The sequence below is a fragment of the Drosophila gunungcola genome, unplaced genomic scaffold (genome assembly GCF_025200985.1).
Source record: "Drosophila gunungcola strain Sukarami unplaced genomic scaffold, Dgunungcola_SK_2 000148F, whole genome shotgun sequence".
NCBI classification, from domain to species: domain Eukaryota; kingdom Metazoa; phylum Arthropoda; class Insecta; order Diptera; family Drosophilidae; genus Drosophila; species Drosophila gunungcola.
In genome coordinates, this window is record NW_026453309.1 from 55,036 (window position 1) to 72,157 (window position 17,122).

Below are 17,122 nucleotides of genomic sequence, written 5' to 3' on the forward strand. Positions count from 1 at the left end.
GCGCTCCATTGTCATGACAGTGTGGCAAAAAACAATGGCGAAGAAACCGTGAAACTACAAAACTGTGTTGCTGACATCTGGTCGCTTGTAAAACTATTTCGGATAGATTTTGTGATATTTCGTTGTGATTGGTCGATAAACCTTTAAGTTTTTTTTAATGGAAAGTGCGAACGAAGTGTAGCGTTTGGGAAGACAGCAGCAAAGGTGAGGAAAGCTAGCAGATTGCGAAAAACTAAATTACATTTCCGCGACCGTCTGTTTTCTGCATCGGTGTGTGCGTTGAGTGTTATGCTGTGTGTGTGGGAGCAGGAGCCCCCGTGTATGACGTAAAACGATAAGCCAAACGCCATTTCGCATCGTTTGTGAGTGTTTTTTTTGTGCATCTAATTAAGAGAGCGAAGCATTGATTAGTTGTCGTACGGTGCAGTTTGTTGTTTTTTTTTGTGTCCAAAAGGGCCGCCGCAGATGCATATGTGTCGCTATGTGTGTGCCGCACGGCTGTCAGTGTTGCACAGTGCCGAGACCGATTGCCCACAAAATGGGCGCACAACAACGACAGTAACGGGATTTGGGTTGGCTGAACAACGATCCTACGCTCGTTCCCTTATTACTTTTCCCCATTTTCCTACTGTTCCTTCTGTTCTTTTTTTTTTTGTTTACCGTTGCCAGACGCAACGAAAACGACAGTTGGCATTTGAATTCGTTTTGAGCACACACACACACACTGGCGTAGGCCACCAAGCAGCGAACACACATGCACACATACTCCAGAAACGAAACAGACGCTGTCGGCGACCTCGACAAGCAGTTCCTGCGATTAAGCCATCATTGCCTCAAACTCTGTGGGGAGCTGCCGTTTCATTCCAGTAATTAGTTTCGAACAGAACATAATTGATTTCGGCGTGAGACATTTTTCTTACTCTCTGTTTTTATTTTGGTTTTACCTCAGACACATTTTGCATTGCAAATACATAAGCAGAAGCAAGTAGTTCTACGACTAACGGAACTTCTCGCCAACCGCCAAGCAGTCGAGGTCCGTGAAGCAGTGCTAGGAGAATCACACACCAAAAGGACTTTCAGTAAAGCGGACCTTCTTCACACAAGATCATCGACCCTAAAATGGAAATGATAACGGTGGGGCAGAGCGTCAAGATCAAGCGCACGGACGGCCGTGTCCACATGGCCGTGGTGGCGGTGATCAACCAGTCGGGCAAGTGCATCACAGTCGAATGGTACGAACGGGGCGAAACCAAGGGCAAGGAGGTGGAACTAGACGCCATACTTACGCTCAATCCGGAGCTGATGCAGGACACCGTGGAGCAGCATGCCGCCCCGGAGCCCAAGAAACAGGCCACCGCCCCGATGAACCTCTCGCGGAATCCCACTCAATCGGCCATTGGTGGCAATCTCACCAGCCGCATGACCATCACCGGCAACATGCTGAACAAGATCCAGGAGACCCAATCGATTCCGCAACCGCTGGGCAACAGCAATAGCGTCAATACGAATAGCAACTCGAACACCACAGCCGGCGGAGCCTCCTCCACCACCGGGTTGCAGCGACCGCGCTACTCGCAAGCTGCAATCGGCCAGCAGCAGACGAGGATTGCCTCGGCAGTGCCCAACAACACATTGCCCAATCCAGGGGCGGCAGCAGCGGCAGCAGCTCCAGCAGCCCAGGCTGCTGCTCCGGCCAGCAACACAACCCAGGGAGCCGGCGGAGGAGCTCGCCGATCGCATGCCCTTAAGGAGGTGGAACGTCTGAAGGAGAACCGCGAGAAGCGACGTGCTCGCCAGGCCGAGATGAAGGAGGAGAAGGTGGCCCTGATGAACCAGGATCCGGGCAATCCCAACTGGGAGACGGCGCAGATGATACGCGAGTACCAGAGCACACTGGAGTTCGTGCCGCTGCTCGATGGCCAGGCCGTCGATGACCACCAGATCACTGTGTGCGTGCGAAAGCGACCCATCAGCCGCAAGGAGGTCAATCGCAAGGAGATCGACGTGATCTCGGTGCCGCGCAAGGACATGCTCATCGTGCACGAGCCTCGCAGCAAGGTCGACCTCACGAAGTTCCTGGAGAATCACAAGTTTCGCTTCGACTACGCCTTCAATGACACGTGCGACAATGCCATGGTATACAAGTGAGTATTTCAACCATCTAGATTGTAGAATTTCTATTAAGAACCTCTTACCATACCATATATGGCTGGTACAAGCTTTGCTTGCTTTGGTTTGTTTGGCACCAAGCATAAAAGGATTTTGTTGAAAACTATTTGCAGCTGTCGTACAGTAAAGAGTGCTACATCGCTGAATTATTAGCGCGATTAAACAAACATCGGGTCATGTTCTTTATATGGCGCCTCCACATTCCATTGTCTGCCAATATTCTCAGTTTTTGTCAATATTTTTTCAATAACTGATCATCACTAATATGTTTTTAAAAGTGGCATAACAACGTAGAAAGCCAAAATATGAATGAATTATTTAAACTTTTTGTATTACTGGTACCTAATTGTCAGACTAGTTAGATAGCTATTTTTACAAAAAGGTCTACAAATATTTAATAGAATTCGTCATGATTTTGCTTTGTGCCTGTTAAAAAAAAGTATTTAAATTGAAATACAATAGAGTATTTAAGGTATTTTTATTTGTATTATTTTGTATTTAATATTTATAATGTTAATAGAGGCTTAAATATAATGTTTGACTTTCAAATATTGCTATCCCAATTAAGTAAATATTTTTTTAAAATAGGACACGTTCTCAACTAGCGATTTCCACTCACTATATATTTAAGGTATTTTAACCCGATTATACACTTTTCTTATAGCCTTAAATCTTAGATAAAGGATAGTGTCCGCTTTAAATATATCTTAGTTTATTTAAATTGCAATATCGAGGATTGAACATGCACCTATTCACATTCCAATTAATTAAATATTTATTTAAACTAAAACATTTGTGTTGGTGTGAATGGAAAACGCTTGCGCATCTCTGGTGGAGCTACTCATTGACTCATTGACTCATACCGAAAGAGACAGCAACAAAAGCATGCATCTGAAAGCGGTCGTTCCCGAAATAGCCAAGTTTGTTTTATACTTTTTCGTTTGCGTTGTATTGTATGACTAACTTGAAAAGCCAGCAAGCCATCAAGCCAGCTAGCCAGCTAGCCAGCCAGCCACTTCCACTTCCCCTCGTTGGCCGATCTACGTTCGAACTCCAACTCTCTAAATTTTTATTCTGCCAGCGGAAGAGATTTCGAAAAGTAACTGCCTTTTGGCCCAGCATTTGCCCATTAGTAATTGTTTGCGTTTGCCTTCAATTGAATTAAAGCGGCACTGTTTATTCGCCTATCCCCCTTTCCCCTTTCCCATTTCCCATTTCTCCCGCTAATTTCCTAACTTCTCCTTCCTGTTTTTGCGCTGTAGTTTAGTGAATTATATGGCTACCGGGAATTGGTAACGCCATTCAAAACGAGGCATTTGCGTCACGACGGACGCTAAAGTATACCCCATGAGTAATGGCGGGAATAAATACCTTAATACCTGCCTTAGGTTTATGATAACGAACTTATGCAACAAGAACTGATTGCAGCAGAATCATACTCATCATCAATACGCCAATACCTTAAATAACCGGACATGATATAAATTGGTTTTTCTTTTTGGGGTCTTTGATCTGTCGAATTTAGATTTCTTTTCAAACTTACAGTTTAAATTGTTCTTGGCTTGGTTTATAAACAAATAATTATTTTTGAATGCCAAAAAATGTTATACAGTAATTTAAAAAAATAATACAAATAGTAAGAAACATTAATTTTAGTGTGAAGAAATATTGATATAAATTTGTATTATATAAATATGTGTATGTATTGTTAGAATGCAACCATTAGTCCGTAATATTTTTTTTTTTTTACCATTTTTAATTGCTTTTTCTTAAGCTCAGAAAGCGCAGCAAGTTTACACTTATATTTGTAGCGCTAGTCTACATTTTTTATAATAATTACAATTACAATAGCAATAAATTGTCAAACTTGATATGTTGGGTACATAAAATAAACAAATACAAATAACTTATTCATGCAGATAAAACATTTGTTAGGGGCTATTAATATAAATCTAATAATATAAAAATGACTCTACGTTACTTGCTAATAATATTTAACTTTAAACGAGATAACAGTTTAAGATATATGTTCTATCACAAATATACAGTGTATAGTGAGTATCGTTGGTGTTTGTTTTAAGTTATATTACACATCCAATTTCAACTCTAGCTTTAGAGCTCGATAACGTTAACGTTAAATTAAAAAATAATAAACAACCTTCATATCACCCCCGTAGATACACAGCCAAGCCGTTGGTCAAAACCATTTTCGAGGGCGGAATGGCGACGTGCTTCGCCTACGGCCAGACAGGATCCGGCAAGACGCACACCATGGGCGGCGAGTTCAACGGAAAGGTGCAGGACTGCAAGAACGGCATCTACGCCATGGCGGCCAAGGACGTTTTTGTGACCTTAAATATGCCACGTTATCGCTCCATGAATCTAGTCGTTTCGGCCAGCTTCTTTGAGATCTACAGCGGAAAGGTGAGTGTGTATGCCGGCATAATTGGGTCGCAGAACTAATCCATCCATTTTCCCCGTTGGACAAACAGGTCTTCGATCTTCTGGCCGACAAGCAAAAGCTGCGCGTCCTGGAGGACGGCAAACAGCAGGTGCAGGTGGTGGGCCTCACCGAGAAGGTGGTGGACAGTGTCGAGGAGGTGCTGAAGCTCATCCAGCACGGCAATGCTGCCCGCACCTCCGGCCAGACGTCGGCCAACTCGAACTCGTCGCGTTCGCACGCCGTCTTCCAGATCGTTTTGCGGCCGATGGGCTCCACCAAGATCCACGGCAAGTTCTCGTTTATCGATCTGGCGGGCAATGAACGTGGGGTGGACACCTCGTCGGCCGACCGACAGACACGCATGGAGGGTGCCGAGATCAACAAATCGCTGCTGGCCCTCAAGGAGTGCATCCGGGCCCTGGGCAAACAGTCGGCCCATCTGCCCTTCCGTGTCTCCAAACTGACCCAGGTGCTGCGCGACTCGTTCATTGGCGAGAAGAGCAAGACCTGCATGATCGCCATGATCTCGCCGGGACTGAGCTCCTGCGAGCACACGCTCAACACGCTGCGCTATGCGGATCGTGTCAAGGAGCTGGTGGTTAAGGATATCGCCGAAATCGGCCCTGGCGGCGACAGCGAGACCATCGAGATCATGGACGACGACGAGGAGGAGGAGCTCAACCTGGTGCATCCACACTCTCACCAGCTGCACCAGAACACGCATGCGCCGGCCTCCCAGTCGCACAACCAACGTGTCGGCGGTCCAGGCTCTCATCTCTCGGGCCCCAGTATTCACAACAATAATAACAACAATAACAAGAACGGAAACGCTGGAAACATGGACCTGGCCATGCTGAGTTCGCTGAGTGTGAGTACTATGAAAATCACCTTCACATACAATATAATTTAGCAAAGGCTAGGTAGTTAGAAATTAGTAAAAACCCCTAACAAACTAAATAAGGAAAAGGTTTTATAAATAGATCACAAACAAACGATATCGCAAATGAAACTTACTTAAAAAACGGACAAAACAACCGAAGCTGGATTCTAAATCGATGAAAAATTAATAATCTGTCGACGATAGCTATCTAATAGATATATTTAACGCTGGTTTAAAAATGCTTTGTTAAGACTTTAAGAAATATTTCTTAGTAGGTAGGTCCTCGGATCTAAGTCCGTTTTCGACAATAACACGAGCTTTAAATGGTGTTTGATTAAAATAAGCTAATTCCTTTTGTAAACATATTGTGAACTATCGTAAAACTCTCCCTTTTTTTTGGTTTGCTGAGTTGGCCTTATTTTATTTAGTTACCGAGTTAAGTAGGCCAATTTACTTGACATTAAGGCCTTGCGTTTAACTTTGCCTCAGTCACATCCAGTTGGAGCTCAGTTCACATCTCTTTCAGTTCACAACTCTTTCAGTTAAGATTTTAGTTTTCCGTACAAGTCAAATCATACGACGAAACACAATGTCAAAATCGATACCAATTACTCGTGATAGCCACAACACGCCCAAAATCACAAAACGTACCAATGCGCGGGGTCTGCAATCCGTTTACAGCAAGCCTCCTGCTGCTGTGATGGGCAGCCAAAAAAGAGAAGGAGGAGCCAGTGCCGCCACCAGAGCCACCGGAGCCACCGGAGCCACCGGAGCCACCGGATCCACCAGAGCCACCAGAGCCACCGGATCCACCGGAGCCACCGGAGCCACCGGAGCCACCGGATCCACCGAAGCCACCAGAGCCACCAGAGCCACCAGAGCCACCAGAGCCACCGGATCCACCGGAGCCACCGGAGCCACCGGAGCCACCAGAGCCACCGGAGCCACCAGAGCCACCGGATCCACCGGAGCCACCGGAGCCACCGGAGCCACCGGAGCCACCGGAGCAACCAGAGCCACCAGAGCCACCAGAGCCACCAGAGCCACCGGATCCACCGGAGCCACCGGAGCCACCAGAGCCACCGGATCCACCGGAGCCACCAAGACTGGTAACCGGGCCAAAGGCAACGATCATGTGGCGCAGAACAGTGGAACTGATCGCATCTGGAACTGCAACAAGCCCAATATTGCAAAACCAACAAAGAAAACCTACAACGTCTATGCCAAACAGAAGACTAGTTCATCGAACGGGAAAGTAGAGTCGTCCAATGCCAGCCTCAAGCAGTCGGTGCGTCCCCCGACTCCAGTTAATCGTGCCAAAAAGGAGAAGGACGACGGGAAAACTGGAAAGAAGCCAAGCAATTATGAGTCCTTCTATGTGCCCTTCTCGAAAAAGAAAGCCATTGAAAGCTCGCCCGAAAAGCAAGACGTTAAGAAACCTACGAATCGCGAGCAGTTTCAGCAACTGCGGCCAGCAGGAGAGCGTTATGTGATGAAGGCCAATGAGATGGCAGACCTGATTGCCGAGGTGAAGTTGCGCCAAGGGAAAGAAACCATGGAGAATGTGCCGCCAGTGCTGCCGCCACCACAGTTTGCTGATGATCCCGAGGGGTTCAGGAGGCGACTACAACTCCAACGCTCCCGCACACAGACGCTCTTCTCGATTGTGGACTGCGACGAGTTGCTGTTCAAGTACGCCTGTCATCTGCCCTTTGTCCGGAGTCCGGCGAATCCCGATGCCAGTCGCCCGAGGATGCGCGTGCTCTCGTCACTCTAGTATGCTGCGAAGATCTAAATGGCATTCTCTATGTTTTATATTTTGTTATTAGCTGAATGCTCTCGTTAATTGTTTTGATATCTCACTCAAGTCTCTCAAGCCTCCCTCGAATGATTATGAATTGGGTCCGCCTTCGCGTTGACTAAATAAATCATTTGTATCAAAAAGAAGCATTAGATTGTTTTCACTTACGCCCACAAATAGCTAAATTCTGTCATGTCACTGTAAGACATGGTAGAGGTCACTTATTGGCCGGTGAATGTTATATTCAGTCCAGATGTTAAATCTAACCATTATTTAATGAGTACTAAGCATAAATGTAAATTAATGACATTTCAAAATTTAAGATAGATGTGGCCACCTACAAATTGATTGTATTCTGGGGCATATTATTTATTTTGAAATTGCTTTTTTTTTTTTATTAGTTTGAAAACTGAAAAATTAAAAAAGGAAAATTCCATTAATAATTCGATTAAATTCAATACATTTTGTAATTAAATCTATGTACTTGTTAAAGCAATTATTGATTAAACAGCTTAAACCATTACTATCCGCAGGAACACGAGATGTCCGATGAGTTGATTGTACAGCACCAGGCTATTGACGACCTGCAGCAGACGGAGGAGATGGTGGTGGAGTATCACCGCACCGTGAACGCCACACTGGAGACTTTCCTCTCCGAGTCGAAGGCGCTGTACAACCTGACCAACTATGTGGACTACGACCAGGACTCATACTGCAAACGGGGCGAATCGATGTTTTCGCAGTTGCTGGAGATCGCCATTCAGTGCCGGGACATGATGGCCGAGTACCGCGCCAAGTTGGCCAAGGAGGAGATGCTTTCGTGCAGTTTCAACTCGCCGAACGGCAAGCGTTAGTTCCCGCACCCAACTTTCACCCTATCTTTTTTTACACAACACCCCCCTCCCTCCCCTTTGGCTTCCCATCTTTGTTTGTTGAATGCAAAATATGCACTCTCACTAGAATTTTACATTTTTTGTTGCAACCTCGCTCTTGGCCCCCTCGCATTTGGATACCATCGTCAGCTATGGAGGATTTGATGTGGGGGTCGGGTGGCGGGTGGCGGGTTTACTCCTACACAAAAACTTGAACGGACCCAAGCCAAGGGACCGAAGACCACAGAAGTTCTTATATACAAAGCATGTGTAAGTCCAAATATCCCGATTGCTTTGGCATTTTTAACGATGATGTCGTCGTCTAACGTATTAATAAAAAATTTCTGCATCCGTTTTAAGAAACTTAAATGTTCAATTATTGATACAAACAAAAGAAAGACTTGTCACAGCCCCCTATCTCTTATTCTCTGTCTAACTCGATAACGCTGCGAGCTGGTTTTATTAAGTTTTAAACTACATTCATAATCGAGGAGGCGCACTGTTGAAAGTCTGTTAAAATATATACTTTATGAACTAAGCACGGGAACACAGATTTACAATGACAGCAAACACACCAATAACAAATAACAGCAAAGCCCACTAAAAAGCAGGCCATGACCTTTGTTGGGTTCTCTTTCGATTATGATTATATGATTATGATTATGATTATGATTATGATTATGATTTCTGCGCAGTCGATACTATACATTTGTAAAAGAAAAAGACATTTACTATATTATAATTACTACTTACTCTAAATATGATATGAGATTCCATTTAATATAATTACCTTATGCGATTTGTTCCCATTTTGTTCATTTTGGTCGTTTTAAATGCTCGTCCAGAGTTTGTTCATGCCACGGCACAAATCTATCTATTACACATTACAACTACGAACTAATCGCGCATTGTATTTATTTAAAGGCCACAAAACTGTATTTAATTTGTATTAATTTATTCAATTACTATTGCACCAAATCCAATTTACATACGTATTCCCCCGTAACTATTATAATGATTATGACTATCCTATGCGACCCCCGAACTGCAGTCTTTGCCTGAGAGATATTTAGCCAGCGAGTGTTTTTGGATACTTTTAATCCTTTTTCCTTTCGTTCGCTCTACTCTGATCTATACTACATATAATTTACATTATATATTTTTTTATGTGTCAATCTAAGCGACTTCGGTGAAGAATTTAAAATGCAAACTGTCTTTGCTATTATTATTTGAAGATGATTTGCATTTCATTTTGTACTAATATTTATTACATATATTTAATTACGTTTACACGACTAAAAACTATCGAAAGCAAATCAAACGAAACTTAACCAAATCATGGATTTCCACACACTGCTTGTACTGCGTTTAAAAGAAACACAGATCGATCGGTTCCAAATAGCGGAGAACATACATAGTAACTTAGCCTTAAACGAAACAAAAAACACAATACAAAACTAATAAGCAAACTTAACAAAATCGAAAAAGAAAAAGATAAGGAAAAATTGAAAACATACTCACGTGCTTCTCCTAAAGTATTTATCCAATCATTTTGTTATTGCATTTCTTCAGAGCACTATAAAAAATACCCCCTCCCAAAGCAGACGAATGATAACAATTTTATAATCCACCAAATGCGAGTTTTTAAAACAATGTTAATATGGCAAAACCAACTGAATGAGTGCTTCGATACTATGCGGTATAAATAAAATAATGAAAGTGTTAGGACTTGAACTCTAATAATGTATTATTAAATATAAATAATAAATTATATTGTAATAAAAAGTGAACATACACAACTAAATTTAACATTAAAGATGTGTAAAGCAAAAACAAGGTATTTTTATTTATTGGTGATCCGGCTAGCAGAGGGAAATTTAAAAAATAATTTAAAAAATCTAAATATATATATACATTGAAGGGGAAAATTAAAATCCCTATTAATAGGCTAGGAAGAAAATAGAATTCGAAAATAAAATAACATGTTTTCGAATTCTATTTTCTTCCTTGCTTTTTAATAATGTACACACATTATTTAAATTTTATAAATCTATTTAAAAACAAATTGAATAGCTTAAAATTTCAAAATGTGCGCTTTAATTTCCATAATTGAAATTGAAGCATCGTTAACAGCCATCTCTAATTTCATTTATTTTTGCCATCCACAAATAACTATCGATTGGCCTTATGGTATTTTTAATACTTTATGGACAATAAACAAATGGTACAAGTAATAACGGTTTAATTAGGAAATAACAAGTATGATTATATTAACTTAATAACTTTCTTAATTTTTTGAGTAAGAAAAAATATAGAAAAATGAATTCCTTAAATTAACAGTATTTTAAATACCATGAGCCACAAAAAACAGGAATAGTAATGGTGGAATTAATTTCGGTTTGATTTATAAATAACTAGTATTACCTTTAGTTATTTTAAACGAATTACATTTGTAATTTATATGAGTGAATGAATCAAAAGAAACTTAACGGTATATGGCTAGTATTTCCTGAAACTGGTATTTAATTTGTTTGGTATTTCGGTATTTTCGAACGTTTTTCGGCGCGGTCACCAGTTTGACGTGGAACGGTTTTGATGCAAATGAAATGCAATAAACTTTGACGCGTTCTACTGCCGCATCCGTAGCTAAAATGTTGGACTTTGTGGTGATATTCACCAAGGGCGGCGTGGTGCTGTGGCACTCGAATGCGTCCGGTAGCAGCTTCGCCTCGTGCATCAACAGTCTGATACGTGGCGTTATCCTGGAGGTGAGTGTGGACAGGATCATGTGGCTTGGATGAGTTGAAGTCGAATGGTTAGTAATGCATCACTTCATTGAACGCAGGACCGCAACACAGAGGCCAAGTACTTCGAGGAGGACAACCTGGCCGTCCAGTTTAAGCTGGACAACGAACTGGACCTGGTCTACGCGGCCATTTTCCAGAAGGTGATCAAGCTGACCTACCTGGATGGCTTCCTCTCCGACATGCAGGTGGCCTTCAAGGACAAGTTCGGCGGCATTCCCGCGGCGGAGCGACTGGGCGGCGACTATGACTTCGATCGCGAGTACCGTCGCGTCCTCAGTGCCGCCGAGGAGGCCTCCGCCAAGCAGGTGAAGGCTCCCAAGGCCATGCGCTCCTACAATGAGTCGCAAAAGTCGAAGAAGACCGTCGCCTCGATGATCCAGGACGACAAGAAGCCGACGGAGAAGCGGGTCAACATCCAGGAGAGCACCCAGCCGCCGTCCAAGCAGCAGTCCTCGCCGCCGCCCGCCTCCATGGACGACATCATCCGTGAGAATCGGCGAAAGCTGCGCGAGAAACTCACGCCCACCAAGAAGACCTCGCCCGGTGATCCCAAGCCCAGCAAGCCCAGTGCCTCCGAGAAGGCCGGCAAGAAGCCACGTGTCTGGGACCTGGGCGGCAACTCCAAGGACGCCGTCATGCTCGATCGCTCCAAGGATGCGCCCGAGGATGTCCAGTACCAGAACATTAACAGCGAGGTGAGTGAAGGATGGAAAGTGGGATAAAAAAGTGGCCATTGCTGCCCCTAAACCGATATTATTTGGGAGCCAAGTCTTTTGACCAGGTCCTACAATAGCAACTATCTCAATTGGCCTTAATAAATTCAAAGGGATATGGAACAAGTTGGTCAAAATTAAAGTTTCTGCATCAGGCAACCGAATTTAAGTAAAATCAGCATTTGTATTTTACAAGAAAATATCCAATTTCCATGATTTTAATTGTATATTGCAGTTCATAACCGAAAATTAAAATAATTTCTAATTTATTTTATTTAATAAGATTCAAATTTCTATTTGCAATGGCTATTTCTATACAAATTTTATGTTTTTATTAGTATATTTTATAGTAAAACGAGGGACCACAAGTTCGACCTCTATTTTAGTTACCAATATACCTGTTTTTTAATATGGATATCAATTATTAATATTGAATTAATTCATTTTGTTTCAAATGTTAAATAAATATCAGTTAAAAAAATATGGCTAGGGAAAATCTAATAACAAAAAATCGTTGGCAATTGCAGCATAATTCTTATAACCAGTTTAAAGAAAAGAATTCCGGATTTATGAACTTGAACTTAACTTTATTTATGGTTTTTGTTAAACTTTCATTATTTTCAATGACGCTTCTAGACCACCATTTATCTTAACCCAGTTTAAAGATAAGAGTTTGACCAAAACTTATTCATTTTGAACTTGAAGTTAGCATTTTTCCTTAATTTGCGGACTTTTTTAAACAGCTTTCTTCATGTTCAAATACTTTTCTTAACCAACATTAATAAAATAATTAAACCATCAGATTTACATAAATACTTAATAATTTATGAACTTTGAAGATAGCTTTTCTATTTCTAATTAAACACATTTATTTATTTTGAAATACGTTCTCTAAACCACCAATACCCTTTATATTTTTATGGCGACAGCTGGTGGGCACGATGCAGGGCGTGATCCGCGACCTGGACGTGGAGAGTGAGGATGAAGTGGAGGACGATGGCGAAGAGTCCTCCTCCGAGGAGGAGGAGCAGCAGGTGCAGTCCAAAAAGAGCAAACGCGGCGGCCTGCTCTCCTACTTCAAGGGAATTGTGGGCGCCAAGACCATGTCGCTGGCCGATCTGCAGCCGGCGCTGGAGAAGATGCGCGACCATCTGATATCGAAGAACGTGGCCACGGAGATCGCGGCCAAGCTGTGCGACTCGGTGGCCACCAGTCTGGATGGCAAGCAGATGGGCACCTTCGACAGCATCGCCAGCCAGGTGAAGGAGGCGCTGACCCAGTCGCTGGTGAGGATTCTCTCCCCGAAACGGCGCATCGACATCATTCGCGATGCTTTGGAGTCGAAGCGCAACGGTCGACCGTACACGATAATCTTCTGCGGCGTGAATGGCGTGGGCAAGTCCACCAATCTGGCGAAGATCTGCTTCTGGCTGATCGAGAACGACTTCAATGTACTGATCGCGGCCTGTGACACCTTCCGTGCCGGCGCCGTGGAGCAGCTGCGGACACACACCCGCCATCTGAACGCACTGCATCCGGCGGCCAAGCACGATGGCCGCACCATGGTCCAGCTGTACGAGAAGGGCTACGGCAAGGATGCCGCCGGCATTGCCATGGAGGCCATCAAGTTCGCCCACGACACGCGCGTGGACGTGGTCCTGGTCGACACCGCCGGTCGCATGCAGGATAACGAGCCGCTCATGCGCTCCCTGTCCAAGCTGATCAAGGTCAACAATCCCGACCTGGTGCTCTTCGTGGGCGAGGCACTGGTGGGCAACGAGGCCGTCGACCAGCTGGTCAAGTTCAATCAGTCGCTGGCCGACTACTCCTCCAACGAGAACCCGCACATCATCGACGGCATCGTGCTGACCAAGTTCGACACCATCGACGACAAGGTGGGCGCCGCCATCTCGATGACCTACATCACCGGCCAGCCAATCGTGTTCGTGGGCACGGGCCAGACGTACGCTGACCTCAAGGCCATCAACGTGAACGCCGTGGTCAACTCGCTGATGAAGTAGCTCCCTCCATCTCCATGCAGCACCACCTGTCCACCTCTCCGTCTTTCTCCTTTCCAATGCTCCTCGTTTACATGTCCAATTGACCGAATCAAATACAGTGCTTTTGTCGATTTTGTTGTTGAGTAAGTGATGTGGTTTGCTTTTGGGTGGGTATGGGTGCAATGGGAGATCGGTTTTAAATGAAAGCTGACCTCTGTTTAATTTATATGGGAACACATTGAATGAATGCCTAACATATCTAGAATGCTGTCTAAATTTCGCAGGGATCAGAGAAAATTACAAGTTAGATTGGATTAATGTTCAAAGCTTGCAAGCTGTTTTCTCGTTTTGAGATTATGAACACTATTTCGATATATGTTTATATATTTATTTTACAATTCAAAATTAACATTTTTTTTTGCAAACATCCGAGGGTTTCCTTTTAAATGTTTTCAAAAAGTGAAAAATTAAAATTTCAAAAATCCACCGACGACGTGGTATAATTTTGATTTCGGATGATTCAGTACCGAGCAATGATGGGCAACGCATTTGAACTTTTTTCCAAAACGCTCATTGCTGTCATTGCCCTATTTTTCAATATTACTTCTGTTTTTTAAATGTCATACTATAATTAATTTAAAAAAAAATTTAAAAAATTAAATTTTTCCTCTTTAATATTTGTATATTAAATTTTATACAAAATTTTATTACAATTTTTATAAACTTAAGGCTCTTTGATGCATTTTTATAACCTTTGCAATATACAACAATCTTTTTTCTTTTCGCCTATCGTTAGTAAGATAAGAACCCAGTAAATCACAACCTTTTTAACATATTAGAGTTAAAGTGATCAAGTTATCAACTTCACTGGAATTTTACTTATAGACAAATTGAAATTAAAGAGTTACCTCTACTTAAATTAAAGCGGCCTATTTATTTATTAAGGACAGAAAATCACTTAAAAGGGCAATACAAAAAAACCATATTGATTCGCTTTGTTGAATCTATTATTTTCCGAGCAGATTTTGAAAATATTAATTTTTTCATTATTTTCGTTAAAAAAATAAATTAATATTAATAATAACAAATTTATATTAAGATGTGGTACCTTTACAGGACTTTGCAAAAATATTATAAAAACTGCAAGTTTTTATTTAATTGAAAAATGTGTTAATTTGAAATATTCGTCATATTAGAGTATTATAGTTCAATTAATTAATTTAACTAAGAAATAGCCAACTTATAGAAGAAATCTTGAAACATTACAGCTCCCATGCTCAGTTGATGGAAATTAAGTAAAGCTAAAGTAAATATTCCCAAGAAACTAAAGCATTCCGGCAGGACTTCGAATACGAGTTGTTTTTTTTTTATTAATGATATAACTTTAGGAGTACAAACGAGAGTGTTGTGTATGGGGGACATTGGGTGGAAGGGGGTAAGGCTTAATCTATTTGTAGAACTCGTGCTCCTGCTCGTCCTTCTTGATGTTGTTCTTGTAGCCCTTCTCGAAGTCCTTGGCCAGGACGATGTAGCGGTTCTCGCGCACCGCGTGCATGCCCGCCTCCTGGCAGATGGCATTGATGTCGGCGCCGGAGATCTTGTCCGGCCGCGCCACAAACTCCTCGAGATCAACGTCCTCGCTGAGGTTCATCTTCGAGGTGATGGTGGAGAAGACCAGACGCTTCTGACGGCGATCGGGCAGCGGGAACTCGATCTTTCGGTCCAGCCGACCGGGACGCAGCAGGGCCGGATCCAGGGTGTCCGCCCTGTTGGTGGCCATGATCACCTTGACGTTGGTGGTCTGATCGAAGCCGTCCATCTGGTTGAGCAGCTCGAGCAGGATGCGCTGCACCTCGCGATCGGCGCCCGTCTGGGCATCGAATCGCTTGGTGGCAATGGCGTCGATCTCGTCGATAAAGATGATGGCCGGCGCGTTCTCCTTGGCCAGCCGGAATACGTCGCGCACCATGCGCGGCCCCTCGCCCAGATACTTCTGCACGAACTCCGATCCGACCACGCGGATGAACGAGGCCGTGGTGTGATGGGCCACCGCCTTGGCCAGCATGGTCTTGCCGCATCCCGGCGGACCGTACATGAGGACGCCGCGCGGCGGATCAATGCCGATCTGCTTGTACAGCTCGAAGTGGGTCAGCGGCAGCTCGACGGCCTCCCGGATCTCCTGCTTCTGCATGTCCATGCCACCGATGTCCGCATAGCTCACGTCCGGCTTCTCGTCTGGCTGCAGCATGGAGATGGAGCTGTCCGCCTCCGGCGGCAGTACGTCCACAAGGGCGTTGCTGTGCTTGTGCAGGGCCACCGAGGCGGAGGGCTTCAGCAGCTCCCGGTCGATGGTGGACAGGATGCGCACGTAGTAGTTGGAGCCGGTGGTGGAGCCCACGATGCCTGTGTTCTGGTCGACGGCCTCCAGGAACTGGCCAATGACCAGCGGCACGGACTGGATGCGCTTCACCTCCTCCTGGGCGTGCAGGTACTCCTTCTTCAGGTTACGCTGCTCATCCTTGATGTACTCCTCCTGCACCTCGATGAATTCGAGGGTCTTTTGTAGTTTCTGAGGGGGATTGCGAAGGGGATTAGCTGGCTGCTGGCTAGATGGGAGCACCACATTGCTTACCTTGTAGCGCACATACAGATCATCGATGTCCAGTTCGTCCAGGGAACTGTGCGCATCTTTCGGTTTCATGTCGGACAGCTCGTCCTGCTGGCGAAAGGAGATGTTAGCACGAATATTACCCAGTCAGTCACCCAATTACGCACCTTCTCCGGCATCAGTATGTCCATATTGTACGGCATTGTTTCCGTCCAGCAGTGAGTTTTAAATTGGTTTAGTTTAGTTGCAAGACAAGACGAGAAAATGACTCGTCAAAAACAAGCCAGCAATGCAACGGGGTGGCAACGCTGGCCGGTTGTCATGCTGCAGTCGATAGTCGGCAGTTGCCTATCGCAAAGTATATTGCCGTAAGTAAACTATCGTACGAATCGGAGATTTACTAATCGAAACGCGCAAAGATATATAATTTTGTCAGTAATGGGACATTTTCAAGGTTTCAAGGAGCAGGAAAATGTACAAAACTTAATTTTAACCTGGCCAAAATAAGAAGCTCAGTCCAAAAAGGACTGTTTTGTGCAGCTTATAATCCAAAACTTAATAACATGTTGTGCGATGTTGTCATTTCCTAAAAGGGCTTACATCATGTATCACTGATTGATTAAAAAAAAATTATATTTTGCTAATTTGTATTATTTTTTTTTACAAGTTTGTATTGACAATAAGGAAGTCTGAAATACAAAATGGAACGAATCAAATAAGATGCGTTGAAAAAAAATCAAAACTTGTATTTGTTTAAATTTAATTGTTTGGCGGTATGGGATTGTTAATAAAATAGCAGTTTATTAAATCATAATCATGACTTTCAACA

At 43.5% G+C, this 17,122-nt stretch overlaps 4 protein-coding genes across 5 annotated transcripts; 3 read left to right on the top strand and 1 right to left on the bottom strand.

The window, feature by feature from the left end:
• The first annotated feature begins 7 nt into the window (after positions 1–7).
• Positions 8–8,772, top strand: LOC128265704 (kinesin-like protein Klp10A). 2 transcript variants are annotated; one of them, XM_053001900.1, is made up of 5 exons: positions 8–204; positions 950–2,144; positions 4,347–4,593; positions 4,662–5,480; positions 7,827–8,772. In XM_053001900.1, the coding sequence occupies exons 2-5, from the start codon at positions 1,120–1,122 to the stop codon at positions 8,145–8,147; spliced, it is 2,412 nt and encodes an 803-aa protein (XP_052857860.1). In that variant the 5' UTR covers positions 8–204; positions 950–1,119; the 3' UTR covers positions 8,148–8,772. The 2 variants fall into 2 exon arrangements, with proteins under 2 accessions (XP_052857860.1, XP_052857861.1); XM_053001901.1 differs by lacking the exon at positions 8–204 and adding an exon at positions 540–866.
• On the top strand, positions 5,494–7,658 carry LOC128265710 (protein SPT2 homolog). Its single transcript, XM_053001907.1, has one exon. The coding sequence runs from the start codon at positions 6,082–6,084 to the stop codon at positions 7,267–7,269; it is 1,188 nt and encodes a 395-aa protein (XP_052857867.1). The 5' UTR covers positions 5,494–6,081; the 3' UTR covers positions 7,270–7,658.
• A 1,940-nt stretch (positions 8,773–10,712) lies between the features above and the next one.
• On the top strand, positions 10,713–13,832 carry LOC128265706 (signal recognition particle receptor subunit alpha homolog). The gene is made up of 3 exons (XM_053001903.1): positions 10,713–10,933; positions 11,011–11,667; positions 12,615–13,832. Exons 1-3 carry the CDS (start codon positions 10,817–10,819, stop codon positions 13,704–13,706), a joined length of 1,866 nt encoding a protein of 621 aa, XP_052857863.1. The 5' UTR covers positions 10,713–10,816; the 3' UTR covers positions 13,707–13,832.
• Positions 13,833–15,031: 1,199 nt separating this feature from the next.
• Positions 15,032–16,620, bottom strand: LOC128265709 (26S proteasome regulatory subunit 6B). Its single transcript, XM_053001906.1, has 3 exons — positions 16,461–16,620; positions 16,318–16,401; positions 15,032–16,254 (listed from the first exon to the last, which is right to left on the bottom strand). Exons 1-3 carry the CDS (start codon positions 16,494–16,496, stop codon positions 15,133–15,135), a joined length of 1,242 nt encoding a protein of 413 aa, XP_052857866.1. The 5' UTR covers positions 16,497–16,620; the 3' UTR covers positions 15,032–15,132.
• Between the last annotated feature and the right edge of the window lie 502 nt (positions 16,621–17,122).

Bases quoted from the DNA above. Each gene is read 5' to 3' on its own strand.
- LOC128265704 (XM_053001900.1), top strand. From the start codon at position 1,120: ATGGAAATGATAACGGTGGGGCAGAGCGTCAAGATCAAGCGCACGGAC. The intron at 2,145-4,346 runs GTGAGTATTTCA...TCACCCCCGTAG, and splicing joins GACAATGCCATGGTATACAA to ATACACAGCCAAGCCGTTGG. The intron at 5,481-7,826 runs GTGAGTACTATG...TACTATCCGCAG, and splicing joins CCATGCTGAGTTCGCTGAGT to GAACACGAGATGTCCGATGA.
- LOC128265710 (XM_053001907.1), top strand. From the start codon at position 6,082: ATGTCAAAATCGATACCAATTACTCGTGATAGCCACAACACGCCCAAA.
- LOC128265706 (XM_053001903.1), top strand. From the start codon at position 10,817: ATGTTGGACTTTGTGGTGATATTCACCAAGGGCGGCGTGGTGCTGTGG. The intron at 10,934-11,010 runs GTGAGTGTGGAC...CATTGAACGCAG, and splicing joins TACGTGGCGTTATCCTGGAG to GACCGCAACACAGAGGCCAA. The intron at 11,668-12,614 runs GTGAGTGAAGGA...TTATGGCGACAG, and splicing joins ACCAGAACATTAACAGCGAG to CTGGTGGGCACGATGCAGGG.
- LOC128265709 (XM_053001906.1), bottom strand. From the start codon at position 16,496: ATGCCGTACAATATGGACATACTGATGCCGGAGAAG. The intron at 16,402-16,460 runs GTGCGTAATTGG...TTTCGCCAGCAG, and splicing joins ACATACTGATGCCGGAGAAG to GACGAGCTGTCCGACATGAA. The intron at 16,255-16,317 runs GTAAGCAATGTG...AATCCCCCTCAG, and splicing joins ATCTGTATGTGCGCTACAAG to AAACTACAAAAGACCCTCGA.